This window comes from Mixophyes fleayi, chromosome 1, assembly GCF_038048845.1.
Source record: "Mixophyes fleayi isolate aMixFle1 chromosome 1, aMixFle1.hap1, whole genome shotgun sequence".
In the NCBI taxonomy this organism is placed as follows: domain Eukaryota; kingdom Metazoa; phylum Chordata; class Amphibia; order Anura; family Limnodynastidae; genus Mixophyes; species Mixophyes fleayi.
In genome coordinates, this window is record NC_134402.1 from 160,058,491 (window position 1) to 160,085,825 (window position 27,335).

Consider the following 27,335-nt stretch of genomic DNA (forward strand, 5'->3'; position numbering starts at 1 on the left):
TGGTTTTCTTATTATATATATTGTGGTGACCCACTCCTCTACGCAGTCCAGGTACATTTATTGGTGCGATTCATAAAAGTTCAGGGTTTTTAATATATATTGTGGTGACCCACTCCTCTACGCAGTCCAGGTACATTTATTGGTGCGATTCATAAAAGTTCAGGGTTTTTAATATATATTGTGGTGACCCACTCCTCTACGCAGTCCAGGTACATTTATTGGTGCGATTCATAAAAGTTCAGGGTTTTTAATATATATTGTGGTGACCCACTCCTCTACGCAGTCCAGGTACATTTATTGGTGCGATTCATAAAAGTTCAGGGTTTTTAATATATATTGTGGTGACCCACTCCTCTACGCAGTCCAGGTACATTTATTGGTGCGATTCATAAAAGTTCAGGGTTTTTAATATATATTGTGGTGACCCACTCCTCTACGCAGTCCAGGTACATTTATTGGTGCGAATCAAACAAGTTGATGGTTTTCTTATTATATATATTGTGGTGACCCACTCCTCTACGCAGTCCAGGTACATTTATTGGTGCGATTCATAAAAGTTCAGGGTTTTTAATATATATTGTGGTGACCCACTCCTCTACGCAGTCCAGGTACATTTATTGGTGCGATTCATAAAAGTTCAGGGTTTTTAATATATATTGTGGGGACCCACTCCTCTACGCAGTCCAGGTACATTTATTGGTGCGATTCATAAAAGTTCAGGGTTTTTAATATATATTGTGGTGACCCACTCCTCTACGCAGTCCAGGTACATTTATTGGTGCGATTCATAAAAGTTCAGGGTTTTTAATATATATTGTGGTGACCCACTCCTCTACGCAGTCCAGGTACATTTATTGGTGCGATTCATAAAAGTTCAGGGTTTTTAATATATTGTGGTGACCCACTCCTCTACGCAGTCCAGGTACATTTATTGGTGCGATTCATAAAAGTTGATGGTTTTCTTATTATATATATTGTGGTGACCCACTCCTCTACGCAGTCCAGGTACATTTATTGGTGCGATTCATAAAAGTTCAGGGTTTTTAATATATATTGTGGTGACCCACTCCTCTACGCAGTCCAGGTACATTTATTGGTGCGATTCATAAAAGTTCAGGGTTTTTAATATATATTGTGGTGACCCACTCCTCTACGCAGTCCAGAAAGATACCTTGTTGCAACGTTTTGGACTAATAACTATATTGTGAGGTGTTCAGAATACACTGTAAATTAGTGGAAATGCTTGTTATTGAATGTTATTGAGGTTAATAATAGCCTAGGAGTGAAAATAAGCCCAAAAACTTGATTTTTAAACTTTTTATGTTTTTTTCAAAAAAAATCCGAATCCAAAACCTTAAATCCGAACCGAGACCTTTCGTCAAGTGTTTTGCGAGACAAATCCGAACCCCAAAAATAACGAAAATCCGGATCCAAAACACAAAACACGAGACCTCAAAAGTCGCCGGTGCACATCCCTAAGAAAAAGTAGGACAGGATCTGGGGTGATATCCTTACAAACAATATAACAATTTTATTACATAAAAGCATCTCGTTTCGACTCCGTCCACTGGAGTTTTTCTCAAGGCACTGTGTAACTCAGCTGACCAAGTTGTTGCAGTGTCAATATCCCGGGACTGTTTTTTTTATCTAACGCTGAACACACTGAGAAGCTCTGGTAGGAGTGTATTTGCTTGATTGTCAGTGTACTGATTGTTGAATAGCAAAAGGATTAAGATGTTTATTTAAGAAATTCATAACATTTATGGATGTTTTTATTTAATAAAATTGTTATACTGTTTGTAAGGATATCACCCCAGATCCTGTCTTATTTTTTCTTTATGTCATTTATCCTTTGGAGTAAGACTGGATCAAAAAGAAATTTCCTGTGATGAGGATTATAATTAGAAGGCTATTTACTCCAACATATAAAAAGTAAGCACAATTCTTAAGGGGTAATTAATCCTGAAAGTCTCTTCTCCACGTGGTGGTAAAGATATCGTTAATTAACAACACCTGTATGGTATATATGGGATCAATAGATTGTGTGGAATCATAAATTAGTATTGAATACTACACTATATTACTTTTCTGTCTATTTACTTCCCATTTATTTATTCCATTTATTAAATCCTTGTATCCTGAGATATTTGGAAGGATCGACCTATTAAGGAATCTATAAACAAAAGGAATTATATGAAATACTTAATGAAAATAAGGACTTCTGCAAAAGAACTGTAAATATTTATCTAGCTTTTTTCTTGTGTGATGCATTTTGCGCTTGTGGTATAGATATCACTTTTTGTGTTGGATATGTATATGTAAGAGTAAAGTGGCACTCTGTGATATTACTACGGCTGCATTTTAAAAGAAGCGCTTTTTAAGGGGTCATCTTTTAATTGAATTTCATTAAGTTTGGACCACAGTTAACAACAACCAGATAGATGCAGTACCATCTCAGGGCATTTATAAAGCAGAAAACGCTCTATCAAGGTGTATCTAGATATGCGCAAGTGTGACTAGATTTCCACAAAAATGTATAAGTTTGTGATGGTGTTCGCAGAGGAAAATTTAGCACAAGCCTTCGGCAAGAGTTGGTTGGGATGAGGGATTTTAGCAATTCGTTTTGCAAGGTGTAATTATTAAAAAGAAATGAGATTGTAGTGCATTCTAAAGGTTTGGGGAACAATTTATTCATTAGGTAGTGGATCAAAAATCATAGCTGGTGGTTTGGGAAAGTTTGTGTTGCTACTGTAAGGCCTAAGTATTAAAGCAAAAATATAAAAAAAATATAAAAAAAACCTGGCACTGATGTATGGATCTGGGGAAATAAAAGGCAAAAATGTACCTGCAGCTGTAGAAGAGCCTGTGAACTCTTTAAAGAAGAACAATAAAACACAAAATAACAGCGCTAGTAACACAATTGCCTAAAAATAAAAAAAGTGTGAGTTCATGAATATAAAACCAATATTTATTAAATCATATAAAAAATAACACATATAGCAATATATCATCTGCCACAGGAAAATATGTTCGCTAGCTACGAGCAGATATCCCAAATAGCCTCTTGATGCAAATATATGCAGAACAGCAAAAGCGCTCTATATGACAAAATATAACTTGTATCAAAATTATAACTGCGGTTCAGTATATATAAGTCAATATTGATCAAAGTATCAACAATAAATAATATACCCTATATACTCGAGTATAAGTCGACCCGAATATAAGCCGAGGCACCTGATTTTACAAAAACTGGGAAAACGTATTGACTCGAGTATAAGCCTAGGGTGGGAAATGCAGCAGCTACTGGTAAATTTCAAAGTACATGCGACAAAAACAATCACAGTAATGGATGAAAATGGGCAGCCAGAGGAACAGAAAGAAGGGGTGGTCTCGAACCCCTGGGAATACAACAACAATGGATTCTCCAGCGCAATAGAGAGATACAAAGGAAAGTGTAAATAAAAAGCAATATGAAAAATAAAAATATGTAGATTGTAAAAAATGCAATATTGGATAAAACAATGGTAGACTAAACGTGGACTTACTCTTAAAAACAAGCAGGCATCTCTAGAGGATGTGATATCCGTTTGTATGTATGGGGCTGGTTACTGATTGCATATGTCCTCACAATACAATATAGCAACCGCCAATCTTACGGTGCTGTTAAAACATTGTCACAATAAAAACAAAGGGCCACGAGTCTGGGAAGGTTGGATAGTGCACTTACCTCCCTCCCCAGATGGTGTGTCCAGGTAGTCTATGCAAAGGTCCTCCTTCCAGCTAGCGATCCTGCTCCTGGCCGGTGTTTGCTTCTAACGATGTACCAGGAAGCAATCTCAAAGTCTCTGCATACAAGTGAATAACAACGGCATAGTCGGTAGGACAATACCAAAAGTTTATCCAGGCAAGAGAAACTGATGTGCTCGAGACCACTGTGCGGCTGCCGTAAATCCCGATGATGTGGTGGTATTCCCCTGTGTAAGCGCTGTGCGCTCCGTGTCTGGCTCTGTTGCCGGATGTGCTGGTGATGCAACCCGCGCATGTGCGGTAACCGGTGTTCGGAGTCCTGAGCATCACTCGAGTATAAGCCGAGGGGGGGCTTTTTCAGCACAAAAAATGTGCTGAAAAACTCGGCTTATACTCGAGTATATACGGTAAATAAAAATGGAGTATATCCAACATGGAGTCCTGATGTAGATGAAATCTATGATCCAACTTAAATTAAGTCAATTCCAGCTCCTGAGCCCTCAGAGGCAATTACCGATGATAAACAGCTGATTAGTCCAATGTAACCTCCGTGAGATGGTAGGAAAAAAAATGAAAAAAAAATAGTCAACATATTAAGTAGTGTTGTAAGAGGATCATTATACGGATAAATAAAATATATTTAAATGAAACATAAGGTAAAAATGGCCCTGAAAAAAATTACTTACAATCTTAGAGGTTTTGGGGAACAATTTATTCATTAGGTTGTGGATCAAAAATCGTAGCTGGTGGTTTGGGAAAGTTTGTGTGGCTACTGTAAGGCATAAGTATTAAAGCAGACCTCAATGTTAAAGCAGCCATTGGCAACTGACATTTCTGTGCAGCTACTGGTGGTGTGGCAGAGCTACTATGACGAGAGACAGTGGGAGGCTGAGACAGTGGAAGGTGGAGACATGAAAGTTGATCCAGTCACTGAAGAAACGTCTAGAGACAGTCAGTTGCTGGCGACCATGACTGTCCTTCATCTATTTATTAACCAAACTTCACTCCTTTTCTCGTTCTGGAGAAAGATTTTACTTTTGTGTTGGCCGTTGGCCAACTTCAAATAACTTTGTGCCATGTATTTTTCTTGGACACAGTGCTCCTGTTCCCTGCATAAGTAATTGTAGCTGCAACTTCTGGCAACATGGAGTTTGTGTAGATCCCAAAAGAGAAACAGAGGCGGCAACAATAACAGTTGAACTGAGATGATATTCAGTAGATTTCATAAGCAACCCTGTCTTCACATATTTTAGCCATTATGTTGGAGGTATGACACAGAGTTGAAAACTGCAGCCATCTGTATCAGCATACTAAAATATATGTTGCACGGATATTTTCACAGGTAGAAACATTGCTTGGTTATTCCTAAAATGATGACATAGCAGTAGTGGTGGATCATGATAAACAGGCTTCACCTGGCTAATGTGGACCTTATAGAGGTCTGCAAATCAAACAATGTTCGTTCCCTCCCAGGCATCAACCATTGAATTAAATGTACTCCTGCTGATAGTGGGGATTCAGTCCCCTACCCTGTATGGCCCAGCTTCCTGTCTATCAGCCCAGGGAAGCATGTCTAGCGAGCTGCTCGCACTGTGTCTGGCTGCTCAAACTTTCAGACACAGCCTATTTTTTACTGGGTTCAGTGTGGGCCAAGGAGCTCTATGTCTCATGAAATGAGCTAATCTCACAAGACTAGGGTCTTTCCTGCTCACTATGCAGGAAGTTTCCACCCTGGTGGATGTCAGCAGCACCAGCACATCATAGGTAAGTACAGACGGTCTGGGGGTTTCATAATGTGTTTGGGGGTGTCATGATGTGCCTGGGAGCTGTCAATGTGTCTGGGGGTGTGATGATGTGTCTGGGGCTGTGATGAGGTGTGTGAGGAGGTAGCATGATCTGTCTGGAGGGTGGCATGTTATGGCTTGGGGAGGCATGGCTTTGGACAGTGTGGTGTGGCTGAAGAGGGTGTGAGGTAGCTGGGGAGGGCATTATGTGTTCTGCAAGATGTCAATGTGTCTGGGGGTGTCATGATATGTCTGGGGCTATGATGATGTGTTTGGGGAGGGGCTGGCATGATGGGTTTTCGAGGGGCTGGCATGATATGGCATGGGGGGCATGATGTGGTGTGGCTGAGGTGGCTGGGGAGAGTTTGAGGTGGCTGTGGAGGGTATTATGTGTTTGGAGCTGTTATGATGTGCCTGGGGGTGTGATGATATGTCTAGGGGGGGTGATGATGTGCCTAATGGCAGTGTGAAAATATATCTGGTGCTGGCATGATGTCTAGGGGGCTGGCATGATGTCTCTGGGGGGCTGGCATGATGTGGTGGTGGACCATTCCTGGAGATGGTGCAAGGTGGCTGGGGAAGGTGTGATTGGCTGTGGAGGGTGTGATGTGGCTGGGGAGGGCATTATGAGACTGTGGAGGTTATGAGGCTTACTATATTTCATGTGCCTATACATTTTCCAAACAAGTACCAACATTTCAGAAACAAAACAAACACAATGGTGTGAAAGCAACAATAACAGGTACGAGAGAGTAACACAGTATTAATACATAATATATTATGTCGCCATGCTCCATGTTCACCATCATCCCAACTCTATGTAGCCATGCCCCACTTTCCTGGAGGCACACAACCCTTGCATTGATCATTTATGGAGGGGGCCCCAAGACGTTGCTGTACTTGGGCCCTAAATTCTTCTTGGTGGCCCTGCAGGGGAATGATCTGTTCCTACTCCCTTTTGGTCCGGCAGGCTCCCCTCCTGTTTCTCACTTTTCCCTCTCCTACCCTCCTGCTCTCAGTCTCCATTTCCTTTCTTATGGGCCAGTCTTCCCCCTCCACTCTTCAGCACATGTGACCAAGGCAAAAAGAGGAGTTCTGAAAAGGACTTGATTTTTGCACGAGTTCCAAACTAATGTAGATTGAGCCTCAACCTATACTTTTAATCAGGCTATTTTACACCTTAAAATTGCACTTCAGGGGGTAAATGTATGAAGCTCCGGGTTCTTTAACACCCGCGAGTTCGGCGTCTTCAGCGCTTAAATTTAAAGCGGCGCTGCCTTGTAAAGGGAAACTTCCAGCTTTAAATTTAAGCGCTGAAGACGCCGAACTCGCGGGTGTTGAAGAACCCGGAGCTTCATACATTTACCCCCAGGTGTGAAGTACATTTCTGGTGCTTTATTCCCCAAATTTAGAACACAGCTGCAAACAAAAGTACAAGAATTAATAATGGTTGTCACCATGTCCTCTCACTGTGCTGCTTTATTGAAAGCATAAATGAGGCAAAAGCAAGCAATATTTTTTATGATAAGGTCACTATTTTATCAAGAATGGGATTTAAATGCTGAGGGCCTTATTTAGAGACACGTATTATTAATTTTTTTTCCCAATTTACCATTTTGAAGAAAATGTGGTGGACCACATGTGTACAGTTTGAGTTGCCCTTATAGCCCCTTGAACTTTCAGAGATAGGTCTGGGGAATTCACAAGCAAGTGTAATACAGTAAAGATGTGCACAAACAAGTTAGCTATGCACCTTTGAAATGTCTCCTACGTTGGGTTTCACGCATATACAGGCACAGATTTCTAGACTTATCCTTGCGCGTTCATAAGCTGAATGCAATAAGGTTATGAGTTGATGACGAGGACAGCTGTATCTTTGCTCTGGATGCATCTATGCTCTTTATTGCAGGATGCACGTATCAAAATACAAGTGTAATAACACAAGTGTGCACTTTCATGGTTACATGCAATTCTAAAGAAAACCCTGTGTTTTAAAGCCTTATGTTATCAGCATGCTCATATCTACTTTTTCTACCTATATATGGGGGGGACAATGATACTTCAATAAAGATGTCATTTCCCATATGTACTTTTAATTAACTATTGGATCTCAGATTTTCCAGAGTTTGCTGATCTAGTACATTTATAACATACATGACTCAGAGGACATGAACTGCAAGCCTAACATTTTAATTTTGCAAAAACACATAATAAATAATAACATAAACACAAGAACACTTAATTTTTAATATATTAATATTATATAATATTCTGGGTAGTTTTACAGTACATGTCTTCCTAAAAACTAGATGGGTTACATGATAACACACTCCACAAGACGGGCCCCCTGAGTATAAAATTATTCTACAACTGTCACAAATATATCTGGTGATCATCCCCATATTTCATTTTTGACCCCCAGGCCTTTTTTGTTTGCCTTCTGTGCTCCAGCTCCCATTGTCAAAGAGTTAAATGGCTCAACTTCAGCCATTTCCTATTCACCATGTGTGAAAAGGAAATTAATATATCTTAATATATATAAGTAACTTAATGGCATTTGCTTTTTTTTATGATAGCTGGCATACATAAAAAACTATTGAAAAGCTGTGATAAAAGGCTTTCCCTTCTTGACGGTGTGACCGGCATCCCAGGTTCCAGCATGCTTGGGATGCTTCTTTTATCCTTGTGCTTATTATTCATCTTGGGGTGGTATGTGAGACACAGTAGGTTTACAGCACTTTATCTTTTGTATCTTTTGTTTATTACATATGAGAGGGAACTTTGTTTCAATGTATTGTTCTATCCTTATTTGTGGACCATTCCTGGAACTATATGTGAAACCCGAATAGTCCAGTTTTAATCATTTGGAAAGCTTGTTGTCACTGTCACTGAATCTGCAAAGCTCCATAGAAATGAAAGGCATTTTTTCCCTTACAATTTTACAGAATGGCTCGGAAAAAAAAAAGCAGAGACCTGACTTTGAAAACATTTTCTCTTGAAAGTAAATAAACAATCACCAGATAAAAGACAAGATGTTTCATTATGACAGTCATTTTCCTCCTTTTTATCTACAGGTACATGTTTGAGCTTGCAAGGAGAAACACTAAGCTGCCAGAAGTATTTGTTGATAAGCTGTACGAGTCTGTGGCAGTCGTTGTGAAGAAATGCTGTGGGTCTGAAAATTCTAATTCCTGCTTGGAAAAGAAGGTAATATGAGAGCTTCCCCACATCAACACAAACACATTTCATAACTCTACATATACAGGATATCTTTAAAGTATCATTTCACTGAGAATTTTCATATTCGAGTGTACTCTGCCCAACTAGAAACAAAGCTTCTCACACCATTCTCAAAATGTGGCCCACAACAAGTTTCATTTTTCGGGCATTGAATTAAGTAGATAAAACGAGTAGGAAAGAAATGTGCCCACATTCATCCTCATCTGCATTTTAAGAGGAACAGATGCATCTGAGGATATTTGTGTTCTGTTTTACTTATTAATAATGCCTAATGTTGTTTCCGATTGCTTCAGGCCAGCCTTTAAAGGGTTATTTAGGTGTGATTTAAAAAACAATCTTCTACACACATTTTAGCTAAGTGTGTATTTATGTAATCCTTATAATACTGACTAAGCTTTGTTTTGATTGTCAAAGAGTCAAACTGTCACACTGCTGTATACTTGCTGTATAATGCTCTTATAATGCCTCATGTAGAGTAGGACGCATGAGCACAAAAAGAACTTTTAGCTAAGAAGCCATTACAGTTTGCACTCAGACTGAGACGGATCTCCCCCTTGCACCTCTCTGCGATTAGAGAGGAGGAACAGGGGAGGAACAAGGCGAGCATGGCAATGTAATGGCGTGTTCACGCTCTTTACATGCTATACTGAGTTGAAAGCAGCTGCAGATAGATCTGTAGGAGACTTATCTAATGCAGGTGCTTTCTCCTGGTGCAACAGACTGTGCTGTATTTAAAAAAAAAAAGTAAATTAATAATTAGATTTTACAAAAAGTTATGCCCCCCTCCCAAACAGCTTATCCAACCCTAGCGCTGTTTGCAGGGGAGAAGAACAAATTAAAAAATTTTCCCCCATTAATTAATTTATTCATTTATCCGATTTACAAGACTACTTTGACTGATACCCTTAAGTGTATCATGCACACTGACAGATAAGTCAGATAAATGAGGTGTATGTGCAATTTAATAGTACTTTAACATCACTTTAGATTTAAGTGTAAATTGCATCAGATTCTTCATCCGGTCTGTGGTTATTATATTGCGGTTGCCCTGTGACCTGCGTGAGAAAGCTGTTGATCTGTATCCCCTATCAGCAGCATGTCTTCCAGCAAGAAGAAGAGCAGGGGGTATGCTGGCTCACTCGCTGCCTCTCCCTGCTCCTCCTTGATGCTTAAAGTTACATCTTAGAGAAACATAGTAATATCTGCACTGAACTGTGTACTCTACTGTACCCGAGCGTGCCAGATCTTGACCCTGTGCTTTCATAACTTGAGCACACTCACTGTACAAATGAGGATACATCAGGAGGATTCAAGGCGCAACGTACCAGTTGGACAAGGACGGCAATAGGTATAGATGTGACAGCCCCTTCCCCCTTCCCGCTATACAGTTCTGATTGTAATGAAAACAAAATGATTGCCATGACCCTTTTAAAAATTGAGGTGGGGCTGAGCTTCAATAAACACAGAAACATAAACATTGTAGGTGGTAGGGGTTAAGGAAGCCTAATTTTAAATTAAGGTCAAGTTTTTACCTACTGAGTAGGTAAAATATGGAAGGCGAGGGGGTGCTATGAGCATGTGGCCTGAACCCTTAATCAGGCCCTGACTACTATCTAGTGAGTTATTGTCGAGATGCAAAAATGAGGACATATATAAAAACCAATACCTAATTCTATTGTGCTATGTATATTTACATATGCACTGCTAAGTACATGTGCTGACAACAACTGTTCTTGGCAATTAGGGTGGCATCAACTTTTAAATCTGGAGAATCTTCCAAGAGAGTAAGCGGATGATAAATAAATAAATAAAACTCTGCAGGAATTAAGTAAAATATTTAAATAAACTCTTTGCTGTTCTGATGTTTTAAATATAATGGTGTAGTGGTTTGAATGACAAGTCCATTCCTCTTCAAATCACTTACTGTATTATTCTTTATGATATGTACCATATCATATCATATCATTAAGAATGGAAAACAATACAAAAAATATCCCTATGTTAATAAGTGAACTGTATCAAAAGTGAAACGGCAAAATGCGTTTCACTTTTAATCTGGCTCTTTATATATTCTTCCATGTGACCTTTTCAAAGCAGGTTATTTATTTTGCTATGTGTGGCCCGTGTCTGGATGCAATGTGAATCTCTAGCATTGGCTATGTTAATATATTGATAATAGCCATAAATCCTGTACTGCTACATCATTAGCCGACTCACTTTTAAAATTGTCATCTGATTTGCAAAACTGTTAGGTATTTGACATTTATCAGGTAGGTTTTATTTTGTGACAGTCTCAAAAATGATCTGTGCTTTATTTCAGAAGTCACAGCTAAATGAAGAAATGAAAATGTATATAAGTGAGGGAAATGAGCTGTGTGGAGAGTACAATAAATATCCATTCTCCGAATTCAAGCAAAGGTACAAACTGCTCAGGTCTACATATAACCACTGCTCAGCATGCTTTGATTATGAGTTATTGGGAAAAATATAAACAAACTAACTGGCAGACTAACTACATACTCAATTGCTGGTCCATGGGTGGTCAATTGCCTGCATGCCATTTCATGTGTAGGATATATTTTATGGCTAAATAGCAAATGTGACCAAGCTAGTATTGATACAGTACATTAAAACAGGCACGGCACATTCAGGTTACATCCACTGGAATTAGCTTGATGAGTTTTACATGAATCTTTAACACAAGTTAATTACATGTAATTATATGTGAAAATAAAAATCACTCTACCAAATTATTACATGCAAATGTGCTTTTTTACATGCATTTTAATTGATTTTATTTGTAATTTGCTGTGTTATTTTAAATGCTTTTGCTCCCTTCAAAGCATTTGATGCAGGTTAAAAGCAGGTGCAATCTATACATTCATCCCTAAATGCATAGTGAACATAATTGATATGGATTTTTATAGCCATTGGATATGTTACCTAATGGAAGCACTTCACGGCACATTAAAATTAGCATTATATATTATATAACACTATAAACACTATAAAACTTTAACCTTAGCACTGCCAGCACAAATTAAAAATAGAATGATAATAATATACATTTGCATATCTCCCAACCATTCTGGAAAAATGCTTGGTGGGTGAAGTCATACACTGCATATAGATTCTCCACCAGATTATTCCCTTGTATAGATTCTATCCTGTGTTATGCCCCCTTGTATAAAAGGTACCCCAAGAAGCGCTCCCTTATATTGCTTGTCCCCCAGGTCATTTCTCCTGTATTGATTCTTCCCCAGATCATGACTGAACCCACTTAAATGCCTCCCATTTGACTCAAGTTCATGATAAAATGTCCCCAACTGCTTCTCCCTCAGTTCATGACACTGCCCCAACTGATTCTCCCCGATATCAAGGCTGAACACCCACCCCCCAAGTTGAATTGATCCTTACCTCAATTTGATTGACTAGCACCATGACCAGTCATGACATAGATCATGACTATTGCCAATTAGTTGCCTCTCTCTACAGACTCAGTTACATACATTACTTACCTTGCTGGATTAGGACAAGATGTGGAACAAGGTTGATGGCTCTCAGAGCTAAGCAGTGGTAGGCGGCAGCAAAGAGGACTGTCTGCAACAGAAAAACTTTATAGTTAATTAGATCTAGCCATATTTGATTCTGCGGTGCACTTAGAATAATGTCCCACTGCTTCCAGCCCTCCACCCCCGCAGTGTTATACCCAGAAGGCTGCTGCATGCAATGTGGCTGGTGCAGTAGATGACAGATAATTTGGGAAGCAGTTAGGACTAATATATGCCCCCCCCCCCCTATTGGTGAAGTGGTGACCTTGGGCAAGTGGGGACCCCTAGAAGTAAGCAATGGGAAGAGTGAGTTATAAGGAGCACAACCTAGATTTGTGCTACAAAACTTGCTGTTTAATAAAAAATGAGTATCTGTGATTGCAGCTTTAACTTTATTCTACTTGTATAATCTCCATTTGTTAAACCTGAATGACTAAAATCATTATGATGTAAGGTGCTGTTTACTCTGATCAAAATATATATAGTTCTTCTGTTCACGGTAAGATTAATCCCACCACCTGCCCCTGTGGGTCTCCTGTCCACATTGTTCCAACAACTATTCTATTGTATAATTGGGTACATGTGTGGCCAAACGTTCAAAAAAAGATATCTGCGTTTGATCTGCTTTCACTTATTGTAGTAACTGAAATTAAAGTGAATTTTTTATCAAAGACTTCAAGATACCTTTAGACACAGTCATAGATAGCTCTAAACCCCTGTTTCATATGGGTTTTATCTTCTGATTGAAGATCCCTTAATAGTTAGTGTTGATATTTTTGGCTTCCTATCAGTGCTCAATAAATGTGTAATCTGTTGCAGACAATAGTGGGTGTCATTAATAATGAGAGAGCTTTTGAAAACATTAAAAGCAATCACAGTTACATTAAGACACTTTAGATATAAATCAGAACATGGCATTGGAATGAAAAATGTACAAAGCCACTGATGTGTAGAAGGAAAACAAAGTTGTTCTTTTGTATAGTAAAACTTTAATTTGGTCACAAAGTGGTGACTAGGAACATGGGGAGCTGATGCAATTTTGCCAGTCATGACTGACAGGTGAGATTGGTCACAAATTGCAATATAGCCCGGTTATATTTGTGCGTGTGCATTGGTACATATTCTAATGGCTTCAATCAAAACTTTATAGAAAAAAACTACATTTTCAAAACTGTTCTATGTAATATTCATTTCATTTGGCTGAGAAATTTTGCACATTGGCCTTTAGTGTTCAGTGTACTACTTCCAGTATTATTTTTCTTCCACCCAGAATTTTCAGTTCTACACCAACCAAATGCGGAACTAGTGAGCTGTGGGTCCCAGTGCAGCGAGGCGGGGAGGAGGGAACCGGGCCCCCAAACCTCTGCATCTGCCATGCAGCGGACCCCATTATCTCTATGGGCCCCGATGCATGGCACCAGCCGCACCAATGGTTGTTCCACCACCGTCTCCAACCACACCACAGAGCAGAATGAATGGACACTGTTGTCACCCCCAGAATACAAAAATTTCCGATACAATTCATTCTGCTGAATGGCAAAGCACAAGCAAATCTCAAAGACAGTTTTGCTGAAATTTTCACCTGTGTGAAATGGCCTGTTGCACCTCGAAATTTGATTTACATAAAATTTTGCCACTTGTGCCTATTTACAACCATCTAGATAACATGACTCCGTAGGGCAGATTTTCAATTGTAACTCTTGTTTCGACGAGAATAAGACAGATACACTTTAAAAATTAGTTTAGGCTTATTTTTACAGCTAACATTAGATAATTTATATTTCATATAAAAAAACATAGGGAAAAAGAGAGGCATGGTGCAAAGTGCCCACAAAAGTTCAGTAAAGTACACATGAGTTTGTGGACAACTTAAAAAGGACATGCAATCTCTATTAAACTTATATAGAAATGTTTTATCCCCTCTCTGTCAGAGTGCATAGACAAGGCATGACCAGTATGCTATTTTTATACTGCCCTCTGTGCCATCACTGCCAGCCACCAGCTACACACCAGCACTTCTCACTGTTCTAAAGCCGCAATCGGAGGTGACAGTGGAAACTGGTGGGCTAATTAGCAGGCTAAATATCCTAATTAGAGAAGCCACCAGTGTCTTTTTCCTACAGATTTTATTTAGGCTATCATTAACAAAAAAGAACTTGACACAGGTAACCTTTAAGGTTTCTACAAAGTAACACTAACTATACTCCTTCCTTTTGCTTGCCAATATACACAAGACAATTGATGAAAAGATGCTTTATTATTTGAATAAAGCATATTTTTTTTTTCAATGGTCAATAGTTTTTAAATATATCTTAATATTGTTAATCTATTTTATTCTATTGTTTTTATTTATTTTTTCACCAAGTGGAACTGAAAGATCAAGTCTGGCGTTTCAGTTCCATGCCACATGCAAGTGTCACATATCAGTAGAGACTGGCTCGGCAAAGTAGTAAGTTAACCCTTACCACTCCAGGCCAGCTGAATACAGCTCAGTCACCTCTGCAAGATTTTTTTTTAAAAATGCACCATAAAGAAAGTTGTACTGCTGTTACTCAACAACCCCATTCGGTCTGTGAGCAAGCCCATAAACTAATTTTACATATTTGTCAGGCTTCCAAGCTTCTGATAGCGAGACAATGGAAGCAAACACTCCCACCCATGAGAGCTGCACTGTTGAACAGAATAAGTCATATCTCCACTTTGGAATATATAACCAGTTTACTCAACAATAAATTATACAAATACCACAAGACCTGGAAGCCATGGATCCGCTTCTCCAATGCCAGTACACCGGGACTGGAGTATTGGTGTGTTGAGATGGGTAGTCCAGGTCCCTTTGTCCTTCTTGTTTTATTTTTTCTCTCTTCTCCCCTCCCCCGTCCTCCCTTACCTACCTTTTCTATAACTTTCTTTTCTGAGCTCTTACCCAAAAAAATTACAAAACTCAAAACTGCCTCTAGGCTTTATACATTCTTTTTTATTCGGTGGCCAACTGTGGCTCTTTGAGCTTTGAAATGTAGCTTTCACCAGCAGGGGCATATTGGAAAACATTCAGCTGTTAGACTGACGGAGAGAAGCCATATCTTGTGAACTCTTCTGCATAATGCTGTGAGGTCACAGTGTAACAGACAATCCAATCAGGGAAGGAGGAGGAGAGAGTGTAGTGTGCTCTTCCAACTCCAGCGGCTAAGGGTAGGAGAGGTAAGTATGGGGCATGTGAAATCTGATGGCATGTGAAGAGGCTGATGGGTATGCAAGGACATGTCATGGCATTTGAGGAGATATAATGTGTGGATGTCTGTTGACATGTGTGGAGGTTTAATTGGCATGTATGCATCATGTGGGGAGGTCTAATGGCATGTAAGCTGCATATATGAAGGTCTGATGGCATGTATGGGGAATTTGGGTAGATCTGATGGCATGTGGAGAGGTCTGATGGCATGTGGAGAGGTCTGATGGCATTTAATGGGAATGTGGTAAGATCTGATGGCATGTAGGGAGGTTACTGGGTATGTGGGGAGGTCTAATGGGCAAGTAAGTGGCATGTGGGGGGGTCTTATAGCATGTGGAGAGATCTGAGGAGCATTTTGAGAAGCCTGTTGGCATGCAAAATGCATTGGTTAAGTTTGATGATGTGGGGAGATCTGATAGCAGGTCCAGAGGTCTGATGGGCATTTGAAGCGGTCTGATGGGCATGTGGGAATATCTGATGGGAATTTCTAGGGCATGTGGAGAGATATGATGACATGTAGGGAGACTGATGTGCATGTCATGGGCATGTGGGGAGATCCGATGGGCATGTTAAAAGGTCAGAGGGGCATGTAAAAAGGTCAGTGGGATTGTGGATGCAGAAGCACTATGAGTTACTGTGAAGATAACATAAGTTTGAACCCTCCTCTGCTGGACACAGCAGCGAGGTAAGAGCTGTGCTACTTTGATGATTATTCTAAACATTTTGGTAATGTTGGATATTTTCTTTTTCGCTTAGCAAGATATTGTAAATGATGTATATTTTCAATGTACTTGTAGATGGTATGTATATACATTTTTATACTGTGTATATGCATATGCACACACATTTAAAAGGCAAAGTTGACTCTTTGAGGTACATATAGATATTTTTTGGCTCCTGGTCTCTGACTGGTTGGCCACCCCTGGTCTAGTGGGCTTATCCCCTATGTTTTCTTGGACTGTAAATGCAATGTGATGTGCTATTTTGCAAATTGATAACTGTTTATATTACTATTCTTTTGTTTTCTCATGCAGTGCTAAATAAACAGTTTAAAAATAAAACTAAATCTGTATTGCTGCTTGATCATAAATATGCCCCTAGGTCTTTCATTTCGGGTAATAGTTAAAGGACAAAAACAAGCTTTGGGGTGATGAAGTGACTGAAATATATTCCTCCTAACTTTGTGGGATGTTCAAAGTACCCCCAAACAAGAAAGCCCATAACGTAACCATCACTCAGGGCATATTGTAGTTCTGATTCACCACTAAAGAAATGGGAAGACTGTAATGTTCACCCAGTTCAGAACAAATCAAAATATATATACATTTCTTTATTTAGTTACACTTCATTGTGACTGCATCCAGCAATCCAGCATAACTTTGATTTTTTTTTTTTGTCATAGTACAATCCATAAAAGTAAATGGCATTGCAAATTGAAATGACTTCATGTGAAAATAATAAGCAGATTAACATATAATGAACTGGAAAAAAGAATTACAATTCCAAAGAACCAGAAGTACGTCTCCAAAATTAATTAAATTCAGTGTCTGTGAAGTAGCAGGTCACATTCATACTGCACAATATTAAATTGAGTCAAACAACCTGGTCCAATGATCATATGGGATAGCAAAACTATTATTCTAATAACATTCTGTTTAAAACACAGCGTCATGTATCATATGCTTTTATTAGCAAATATTGAAAAAAAAAAATAGTTAGGTGTAGTGTGTATATATACATACCAATAAGCATTTATTTTTATCAGCTCAGCTGCAAATGATTTATAGTTTGTGAGCCTATTGCCATAATGACACATACAAAGAATAAGAACGAACGCAGCTGTAATCTAAAAACTTGTAACTAATGGATTTGGATTTCTTTTTGTCACAGGATAATTAAATCGCTCAACAAGAGGGTTCCAAAACTAACGTCAAGCAAGGTGGATGAGATTGCAGAACAGAGAGCAGATCTAGCGTCCACGTGCTGTATAATTAATGCACCTCCAGTATACTGCAAAGAGAAGGTAAGATTAGGCTAGCTAAGTGCACATAATCATTAAAATCCCAAGGGACAGGTGGCCAATAATGACCCATTTCTGCTACAATAAGAGTATACAGGCTGGAAAACATGTGTGTTGTGGCACAAAATGAAAGCAGAAAAGACCATTGACCCCAGGCTCTTTCATTTTAGAATGTTCCTGTTTATGTTGACCTTCTCTCACATGTCAATATACAATGTTTACTGCCTAGTGATAAAAAAAAAGTGTAATACATGGACATGAAAATATTGTCATGTTAAAGGATGTGTCCACCTACAAATGAAATTTTTATGAAATCATTAAAATTTGGATTTTTAAACTATTATTATTATTCATTTAAATCATTTTGATGTGGCCCCTGCACCTCCAACACAGCCCTGCACATGTAGGGGAGATGAATGTTTAAACTTGCTATTAGACTTGTCTAAAATTTTCTGGGCTTACTTCTTAACACAGTGCTTCCAGCAAAGTCAGTTTCACTCTTCAGATTGTTTATTATTGTAGAGTCCACCAGGGGTTGACTTGGGAAACCCCTACCTAACTCCCTAAAATCTACTTGCAGGAACACACACACTCACAAGTAGAAGGAATAAGCCTCTTGGCACATTTATTAGGATAAAGGCTTGGTGAAGGCTAGTGAATTGAGGGTGATATTTGAAAATGATTTCTCGCAACAAGAAGACAATAATGCAGTGATAATGGTACTAATGTTAGCCTGGTACACAACAAGTATCAGGCTAACACAAACAATGCAGTCTTTGATAAAGTATGTACTAGGTGGATACTTTAAAAATGCAGAAAAGAATGATAAGAATGATAGTCCATATATTTGTCTCAAAGTTCCTGTATAAACAATATTCTCAATGTGTGGGATGACAGACAATTCATTACGCACATAAACAGGCACAGTTCCTCAATTGGTATTGCTAGTGCAGTGATAGGGGCAGAATATCCCCTTAATCAATAGTAATTAATAAATGTATGTTAGGTGGAGTAGTCCCAGCAGTGTAGGACAATGCAAGGCAGTACCTCTGTTTTAAACAGACTGTCCCATGGACAAATACCTCTGGGGGTGTAGTGTAGTGCAGCGTTAAGCAGAATATTCACATGTGCAACAGCCACTGGCCAACTCTGGAAACTCGCTGATCAAGAATCTGTCTTCCAATGACTCTCCTCATCATATGGCAATATGATTGGCGCAACAGCGGGGACCTGGAATAATGGCAAATAGACAAGACAGAAATAGACAGTTAAATATTCCGGGCCTATCTGAATGTCTGTGGTGTGTCTTGGATATATTATTTCCTATGTGCTGGTGTCTTGCTATGATTTCTCCCCTGTTCTGCTATCTGGCTTTCTCTGTCCCCTTGTGCGGAGCATGGACTCCCTCTCTTACAGCTTGTACAGGACCCTTAGTAGGTTAATATATGGCTATAGCATATTTCCCTATGGGATTGGTACTCCCCATTAATAGTCTTGCCATCCTGATTGACAGAGTAGAAGCCCTTCCTGTTGCATTGGCAACTTGCTTAATGTAACTATTGACTCACAGTTTGTGATGCCCTTCTAATCTCTCACTGTTTTTATGAGTGGTAAAGTCTCTACTATACTGACTGTTGAAAAAACTCTCACATTAACAATAATCACATAGTCTGTGCATACTGTGTTTCCCAGCAGTTTCGGTATACCTCCCAACATTTAGATTTTTGAAAATGGGACAAAGCTTGACCACTGGCCTATCCTGTTCCACCAAGGAGCACTCACTTTGGGGTGAAACTCTGCTCGCTTTAGTGTAAGCCCCATCCCTTTTCATGTTTATGATTTGGGAATGCCCAACCAAAATGGTTTCAGCAACCAAATGCTGTGCAATCTCTCTGCTTACTCGGCTGGTTTTAAGACTTCTAAACAGACAATAGGTTCTCTTGCTGTGTGTCTCCCTCCACCCTTCAAGCACAACTGACTTGCAGACACATGTTTCTGGTTGCAAGTGGTTTTTGCTGGGTATGAGCAGATAATGACCATACCTCCTCCCTCCTCTGCCACTTTCCACTCTGACTTTTCTACCAGTGATTTTGGTTTCAGAGACCTGAGTTTCGGTGGGAACTGTCACTCACAACTTGAGGTTGAGTTGTGCTTTTCAGCACCCAAGGCTGTGTCATTCAAGACCTTGGATCCACCCCTACCCCTCTGGGAAGCAAAGGGTCTGGGTATTACATTTAATTAAATTATAGAATACTATATTCATGTCCATGGTGGGAATATGTGTACCAGATAGGAACGTCAATATAAAGGATCCAAGTAAGGGATTGATTTATCAAAGAGCAATACGGCTTTCATTTCACTCTATATATGTCAGGGTTTACTGTCGACAATAACGATCACTTTTTCATGGGTAGGCCTTTCTATCAAGTATTGAGTGAAGTTCTTAAATTAATAGGGCTATTTGTTTTATGGGTAGGAAACAATGGTTGATATATAGCAAACTTTGTGTCAATAATTTATAGAATGTGCATGTTTATTACATAAGTAAAGAAATACTGATTTTATGGTAATGCAGCATTGCAGGAGTGCAATCAAATAAAGTGATACGTACATTGCACAGATGGTAAAAACCAAAGATTATGTAAATACTGAAAGAATCATTATACTGTTTGTAGTCCTATCACATTAACAAAACCAATATTGCATGTTTTATTACAAGTACAAAGTGAATATGTTTGCTATTATTTTTCAGTTCAATTAACACAACTTTTAATTAGTCGGGCAAGTGTAGGAAGCTGTCTGATTGGAAGGTCCTGATACTTTCAGCACTGTTCGTAATCTGGCACCACTAGTATACAGTAGACAGAAAAAGAAGGAGTCTCCAATTGCTGAACAGTTTTATTTTCTCTTGTTTCTCCCTAAACATGACTTTCTGTTAGTGCACTTTGCTCCTGGGTTGGTTCCTACTGCTTGCATTTTGGACCCATTTGCAATGCATCCAGCACATATAAAACACAGATATACTGCATGTGAATCACATGTCAAGCACATGCACAAAATCATACTTGCCTACTCTTCCAGAATGTCTGGGAGACTCCCGAATTCCAGGTAGGTATCCCAGACTCCCGGGAGAGCAGGCAATTCTCCCGCATCCTGCCCACTTCCTAGTGAAGTGGGCAGGATGTGGGCCTCAATGACGCCACTTGCGGGGAATCACTATATTTTGGACTTGCTCCACGGCAAAATGCCAATTTAGTCATGGGGGTGGGGCCAAATGATGCAATTGGCCCGCCCTTCCCCCCTCTTGCCCTCCAGCCATGTCCCCTTCTCCGTAATCTCCCGAAGGTAAAAAATGAAAAGTCGGCAAGTATGGCACAAATGCATAGCGTTGCAATAATGGACCGAAGGAATATTCCAACACACTATGATTTTAAACTTGTTACAAATGTCTTATTTGTAGTTACCAAAATACTTGAAAATTGCAAAAATATAATGTGCCAAAGCTTATCCAATGTGTGGTCACACTAATCAAATCATAATAACAACAGAATAGGCAGCACTAATAAAGCAATTATAACTCAAAAGTAGACATTCACACAAAATAATCTTTCTTGTGTTTAATGAGGAGTGCAGATATCCCATAAGTCAACATTACAGGCCAAACACAAGGCTCTATATGTGTACAAACACATCTTCTATTTATACACAAATGTTCTGGCTAAAAAGATGCAATGTGACTCATGCATTAGAAATGAATCTTGAAGCAATTGGGACCACGACACATGAGAATGACAAAAAACCACATGATGATGTGTGAATAACTGATGCAAGTGCATCACAGTTAATGCATAAAAAAGACGCATGCAGCATTAGCACCAGGTAGTATATCATATAAGATGTGCTGGATCACATCATGAAACATTCACTAAGTAACTGAGACATAGCATATATTGGTAAATTGATCTGGTCACTGAAAAGCTCAAGCTTAGTAGAACGCAAATTGCGTTTCTGGCTTATAATGCACTTTCTTACATCTGAGCATGCGCACACACCACTATTTTCGTAACTAGCATTTTGTGTGCTTGCCCATAAATAAAAGACGCGTATTATACACCAGAAACGCAATTTGCATTCAACTTAATATAAGCCCCTGAATGGCTAACAATATGAAGGGGTTAAGAAAGCAGTGGAAATTTCTCTACATGGTAATATACCATGCTTTGTCATTTACAATTTTACTATTTGGCTTTGGTTGACCTTTAATAAAAACTAATAAAGTATTTTGGAGGCAGAAAGAATCAACTCCCCATCTAATTTAGCGTTTAATTAATTTGCCATATTTAGAGAATGCCAAACTGACTTGAGAATTCACAGCAGTTAAAATAACATATAAATTATGGTAGTTAACATATTTTGTTTAAAACTCTTAGCTAAAGTCTGAAGATAACCCCTTCATTTAGTTAGTAGCCTTGTTTTAATGGAGTACAAATTGCATTTGTCAGTGATGAAAGTAACTGTCATCCAAATGTCCCTTTTTCTTTAAACGACTTACCTAGCTCCATATATAAAGCTGTAAGCAACTATTGTGATGTTACTGCATTCTAAATGGACAATCAGAATTGAGTGCATAAGTTTAAAGGTAATATTCTCGGTTTTCACTCAGAGCAGGAAGGTTTTTAATATATATAGTAGTATAGTAGCATTGTCTAGTGTTACACACAGTGGCATAAACACACTTATGCCCTGGTGCAAATTCTATTTTGAGGTCACCTAACATCACTACCATATAAGTATCCCTATATTATTCAACTAGAACAATGCTATATATTATGTTAGGAGCTATCTATTAAAACGGAAAATGTTGGTGCTACAGTCTGCATTTTTCTAATGCAGTTTACAGAATAAAAGCGAACATTTGATTTCTGTTGGCAACACCAACATTTTCCTTTGCACAATTTTTAAATGTCTCTCAATATTTCTAGGATAAATAATGATTTAGTTCTTTTACTATAATATAGACTTTGCTTTTAGTGGGCTATAGATATTAGTCATTACAACTATTAAAAAAAAACCTCAATACATTTGAAAAACAGTACTAGTCATTTCTATGTTTTTACATTTGTAAAAAATGCACTTTATTCAAAGACTAACCTGTCTTAGTAAAGCAACATGTATTTGTTTATGATTCCAACACTAATCTATTAATGCAGCTCCCCAATTTATGTGGTATTTTCTGGTAATTACTCTGGAAGGAGTGAGGCATATTATTTTTATTTATTAGTAGTAGTAGTATTTATTTCTATAGTGCCAATTATATTATTATCAGCACTGTACCGAAAATATGGAATCATTTACATCAGCCCCTGCTCCATTGGAGCTCACATTCTAAACCTAGGGTCCATTTTATTAGAAGTCAATTAACCCATCAGGTTAATGCATAGCCTTTCATGTTCATTTTCCCCAGCAGATTGCAATTCAAATAAGGCCTTTTAAATACAGAATGCCACACATGTGCTCATCACGTTAATGTCTAAGTGGTAATACAAGTGACCTCCAGCTCTATTGTTGTCTTTTTTTTGCAATGCACTATATGTAGCAGTATGAGATTAAATAACGAGATTGTTCTAATTTTAGAGATATTGACAACTGTGATTTTAATGACATTTGATAATACATTTACATTTGCAGATAAGGTAAATGGTCATATATAATTATATTTCTAAGCATAGCGAACTGAAAACTAATTACATTTTGATAAGTGCAGGCACTGATCAAATCAGAGATGACTTAGAAGCAGTTGGCCAGCTTAACATGCAGTGGTGAAGCAACAGCGATTGCAGCGGTGGCAAATGCAACTGAGCCAGAGACTAAAAAGCAGTCACAGACTGCAGACCTGTATTCCCCACCAGTTGCTTACCAGTGACTGCCTCAGTACTAGTCCTCTGCTGTCACATCACACCCCTAGTCCTCTGTCTCCTCTCTCCTCCATTAACTGCTGACAGCTTGGGAGTGTGTCCCTGTGGATAGTGTCCCAGTGGGGCATTGACTTGTATTCTTATTCAAGGCTATGAAAGTCTTATCATAGATTGTGTGAAGGCATCACATCACCAGGACAATGAAAGTTGAGGCAATGGGGAATATCTGTGCAAAAGCAAGGGCGGGTCACTTTGCAAAAGGAAGGACACCTGAAAAAAAGAGTGGGTGCTTCTGCAAAAGGAGTGGGTGTCTGTGTAAAAGGGGTGATCTTTCTGCAAAAGGGGTGATAACTGTGCGAAACATGGTCATCTGCAAGAAGGGGAGATCTGCAAAATGTTGCCCACGGGGTGTGACTAGCACCCACACCGTGCTACTTTGGTAGTGCCGATCCCTGACAACACATCATCACTTTAAGACATTAAGAACGAAAATATATGTGAGAAACATAAAGATTCTCTGACCAACTGTAGCACAATTCTCATTATAGTCTAGAGATCTGACTCTACATGACTGTTTTGCAAGCTTGCAATAAACACTGTGTTTCATTACAGCTCCAGTCCTTCTACTAATATGATTTATGCAACCCCTGCAACCTTTTATGATTGCACCAGACTTTCCTATATATCATTTTTTTCTGTCTTCTTAGTCTTCAATATTACACCATCCCTTCTATTGCATTAAACCTTTCATAGGATTGTTCTGGCAGACAGGCAATGTAGTGTATGTGATTTTTGTGACCTTCAATATTAAAGAACTGTAATATACATTCATAATTTTCATATACTCAGTACAGTGGTATATCATCTGATATCATGGTCATCTGCAGGAATATAACTTCTATGTATAATCCACATTTCTGCCACCAGTACAATGTGTGAAGCTGCCTCCATCACAGTAGGAGATAAGGTGCAGAAGAGGTTCTCCTGTTCCCTATAAAGTCTGTTTACATTTAGCAAGCAATTTGCCACATTCAGAGTGAAACTGATCAGTTTAAATATGGTGCTACAGAATGCTGGGCTGCATGCACAGCATTCTGGTGTGTTATTTAGATGCCAGTTAAAGGGTCAGTATATTGAGAAAAAAAATTAGAAATGCATGGGGCCAGAAATGAGGAGATGTCTGGGCACACCTTGCACATACCTATAGACAAAATCTACACATAACAGGACTAAATACTGCTGTTTAGCTCTGGCCTTCATTGCAGTTGCATGGCTGTTATGGCTACAGTTCCACCTATGTTGCTGCCACATGAATGGGTGTATAAAGTTAGCACAATTTTTTGCATTGACACAAAGTGTTTGGTTTGGCAATTTTAGAGTGTTTTCATTATCGTTTTGCGTTCAATAACACTATCATTTATTTTCAGATAAACAAAGTCATTGGAAACAGGTGTGCCCAGGAACCATGCCTAATATAATAGGTATCTATATATGTATTTATCTTTACAGTCTATGTTAACAGCAATTTATATGTCGCTCAACCCTGTATTGTGTAATAAGTCAATGTGTCCATTTACACCTCATAACACTTCCGTTATACAAGGCACCTGCCTTCCTTCAGTAGATCGGGTGGTAAGTCCGATGGGTTAGTGAACTCTAAGAATACAGAAGGCGAATGAAAATGGGTGCCTGATAGTGTAGCGGTTTATGTACTATAGCCTACAACTAGCCAGGTGTTAGTGTGCGTACCGGACTTAAATAGTATATGTATACTTAAATAGCTTATCTGTAATGGTTCATTCTACTGCGGTGTACCTGATCCACTCTGTTCAACACTTTATTGAGTGCTTATATGTTATAGTTCTTTCTGCTGCAGTGTACCCGATCTACTCTGTTCAGCTCTCTATTGATAAGCACATATATTATTTACCTTTGGTACATTGATTGAATGCTTGCGAGCAGGGCCTTCTTAACTCGTTGTCTATTTTACCCAGTTTGTTTATTATTGTATTTGTCCCCAATTGTAAAGCACTACGGAATTTGCTGGCGCTATATAAACAAATGATGATGATTATTGTACACACATATACCTTTGGTGTGATAGAAACTAATGACTCACGTTTCATAGGAAATACTGCACTATCTTTAATATCTTTTCTTGGGTTATCATTTGGAATATATGACCGGAGTTTATCAACACAGCATTTCCTGAAGATCTTGGGACTTATATACAGATGTCCCTTACCATTATTTATATCCGATACGCATATTACTAACACCTGACTAGTTGTGGACTATATAACCTCATCTACTATACTATCAGGGACCGTTTTTTCTTCTCCTTCTGTCTTCCTAGAGTTCCTGTATTTATCTTTGTTTATTTAATATATTCCAAATCAAATATGCAAAAGATTTTGTCAAGAAACATGCCTGCATCTTACAATAAAGCATTAACTACACCCACCTCTTTACAATGCTGAGCTTACCATTGTTGTAGCTCTCAGACTTTGTGACAACAGGTCAAGAATAATGAATTTGTTTACTCCCAGTTTAATATTAGTAATTGTGTAGAATTAGACAATAGTTTAGTTACCTTGGACAATTCAGGGAATACATTTTACTAGTGTATACAGTCCTCTGCCTCACTAATTGTGCTCAATAGGAATCAGCCATGAGCTAAATCATACTTGCCTACTCTTCCGGAATTTCAACTAGACTCACAAATTTCGGAGAGTCCACCGGAACTGCTCGGAGGAAAGCAAGCTATCTTCCCACAACTTGCCCACTTCACCGTAAATAGCGTAACTTTGTTTCTTCTTCCCTACCAATATCTGTTGATTGCATTATATGTGCGTGTATGCATAATATTGAAGATTTGCCAGTAATTCCTGATACTTCACACAGTGAAATCTTTTGCCACCTAGACATATTTGTGGCTATATATATATAAAATTGGATGCATTTTGCATATTCCACTCGCTGTTCTGCAGGAAAGCACATTTTAAGGCGCAATTCATCCTACTGTATGTAGTAAGCATCGCTAAACACACCAGAGTGACCTATGTAATAAATGTCCCCTCATTCTCATGATTTATGTAAGCAATAAATGAGGATAAATTGAGTAGTATCATAAGACAAATACTGAAATGTAAAAATGAAAAAGGAAGTGGTCCTAAAGTTATAGGAGTTTGATCTTTTACATGCTTTCTCCACCAACTGGGAGAAGCAGGTATATAATGATCTAATGGAGACATGTCCAAGACAATGAAATGGTCATGCAACTTGAAATTAGCTCGTCAGACAATTAGGCGCATGTGCGCGCATATAGAAGCATTTTGGGTCTGCATTTTTTCGCAGTTCTTAAGTTACCCGTAATGTCTTCTATATTGGTTATATTAATGTAGTATAGACCAAGAAAGTGAAATCCAGTAGTTGCAAAAGTCAATTGGGGATAGAAAAATAGTGATTGATAGATCCAGAAAGAGAATGAAGAAAGAATTATTGAGTAAGCAGAAATGTGCATAATTACTTTCAGGTAAAATGCAAATTATACAGCAGCATTCTTTCAACTATAATCCACTTTTTCCACTGTTATAGCTGAATGTCATATTATTGAGTTAACAGACAGAAGTTAGTACAGCATAATCCTAAAACTGTAAGTAGGGTTTTAAACTATCCAAGACAATGTATCTGCTTAATAATTAAAACATGTATTTTGACTTTTTAACCCAATGTACTGCACCAGAGAATATGTAACTAAATAAATGATTAGTTTTCTTAGTAATAATAGCCCAGCTTTCCATTGAGTTAACATGATATGAAATGTATTTTATTAATTTACTA

The 27,335-nt window shown here is 38.5% G+C and overlaps 1 protein-coding gene across 2 annotated transcripts in view; it reads left to right on the forward strand.

Moving 5' to 3' along the window:
• Positions 1–27,335, forward strand: part of GC (GC vitamin D binding protein) — a 151,848-nt gene that overhangs the window by 121,934 nt on the left and 2,579 nt on the right. For both annotated transcript variants that reach the window (XM_075202383.1, XM_075202373.1), the window contains exons 9-12: positions 8,609–8,741; positions 11,095–11,192; positions 17,448–17,580; positions 24,920–24,973. In XM_075202383.1, the coding sequence (XP_075058484.1) occupies positions 8,609–8,741; positions 11,095–11,192; positions 17,448–17,580; positions 24,920–24,970 (415 nt within the window). In that variant the 3' untranslated portion in view covers positions 24,971–24,973. The remainder of the gene's footprint in view (positions 1–8,608; positions 8,742–11,094; positions 11,193–17,447; positions 17,581–24,919; positions 24,974–27,335) is intronic.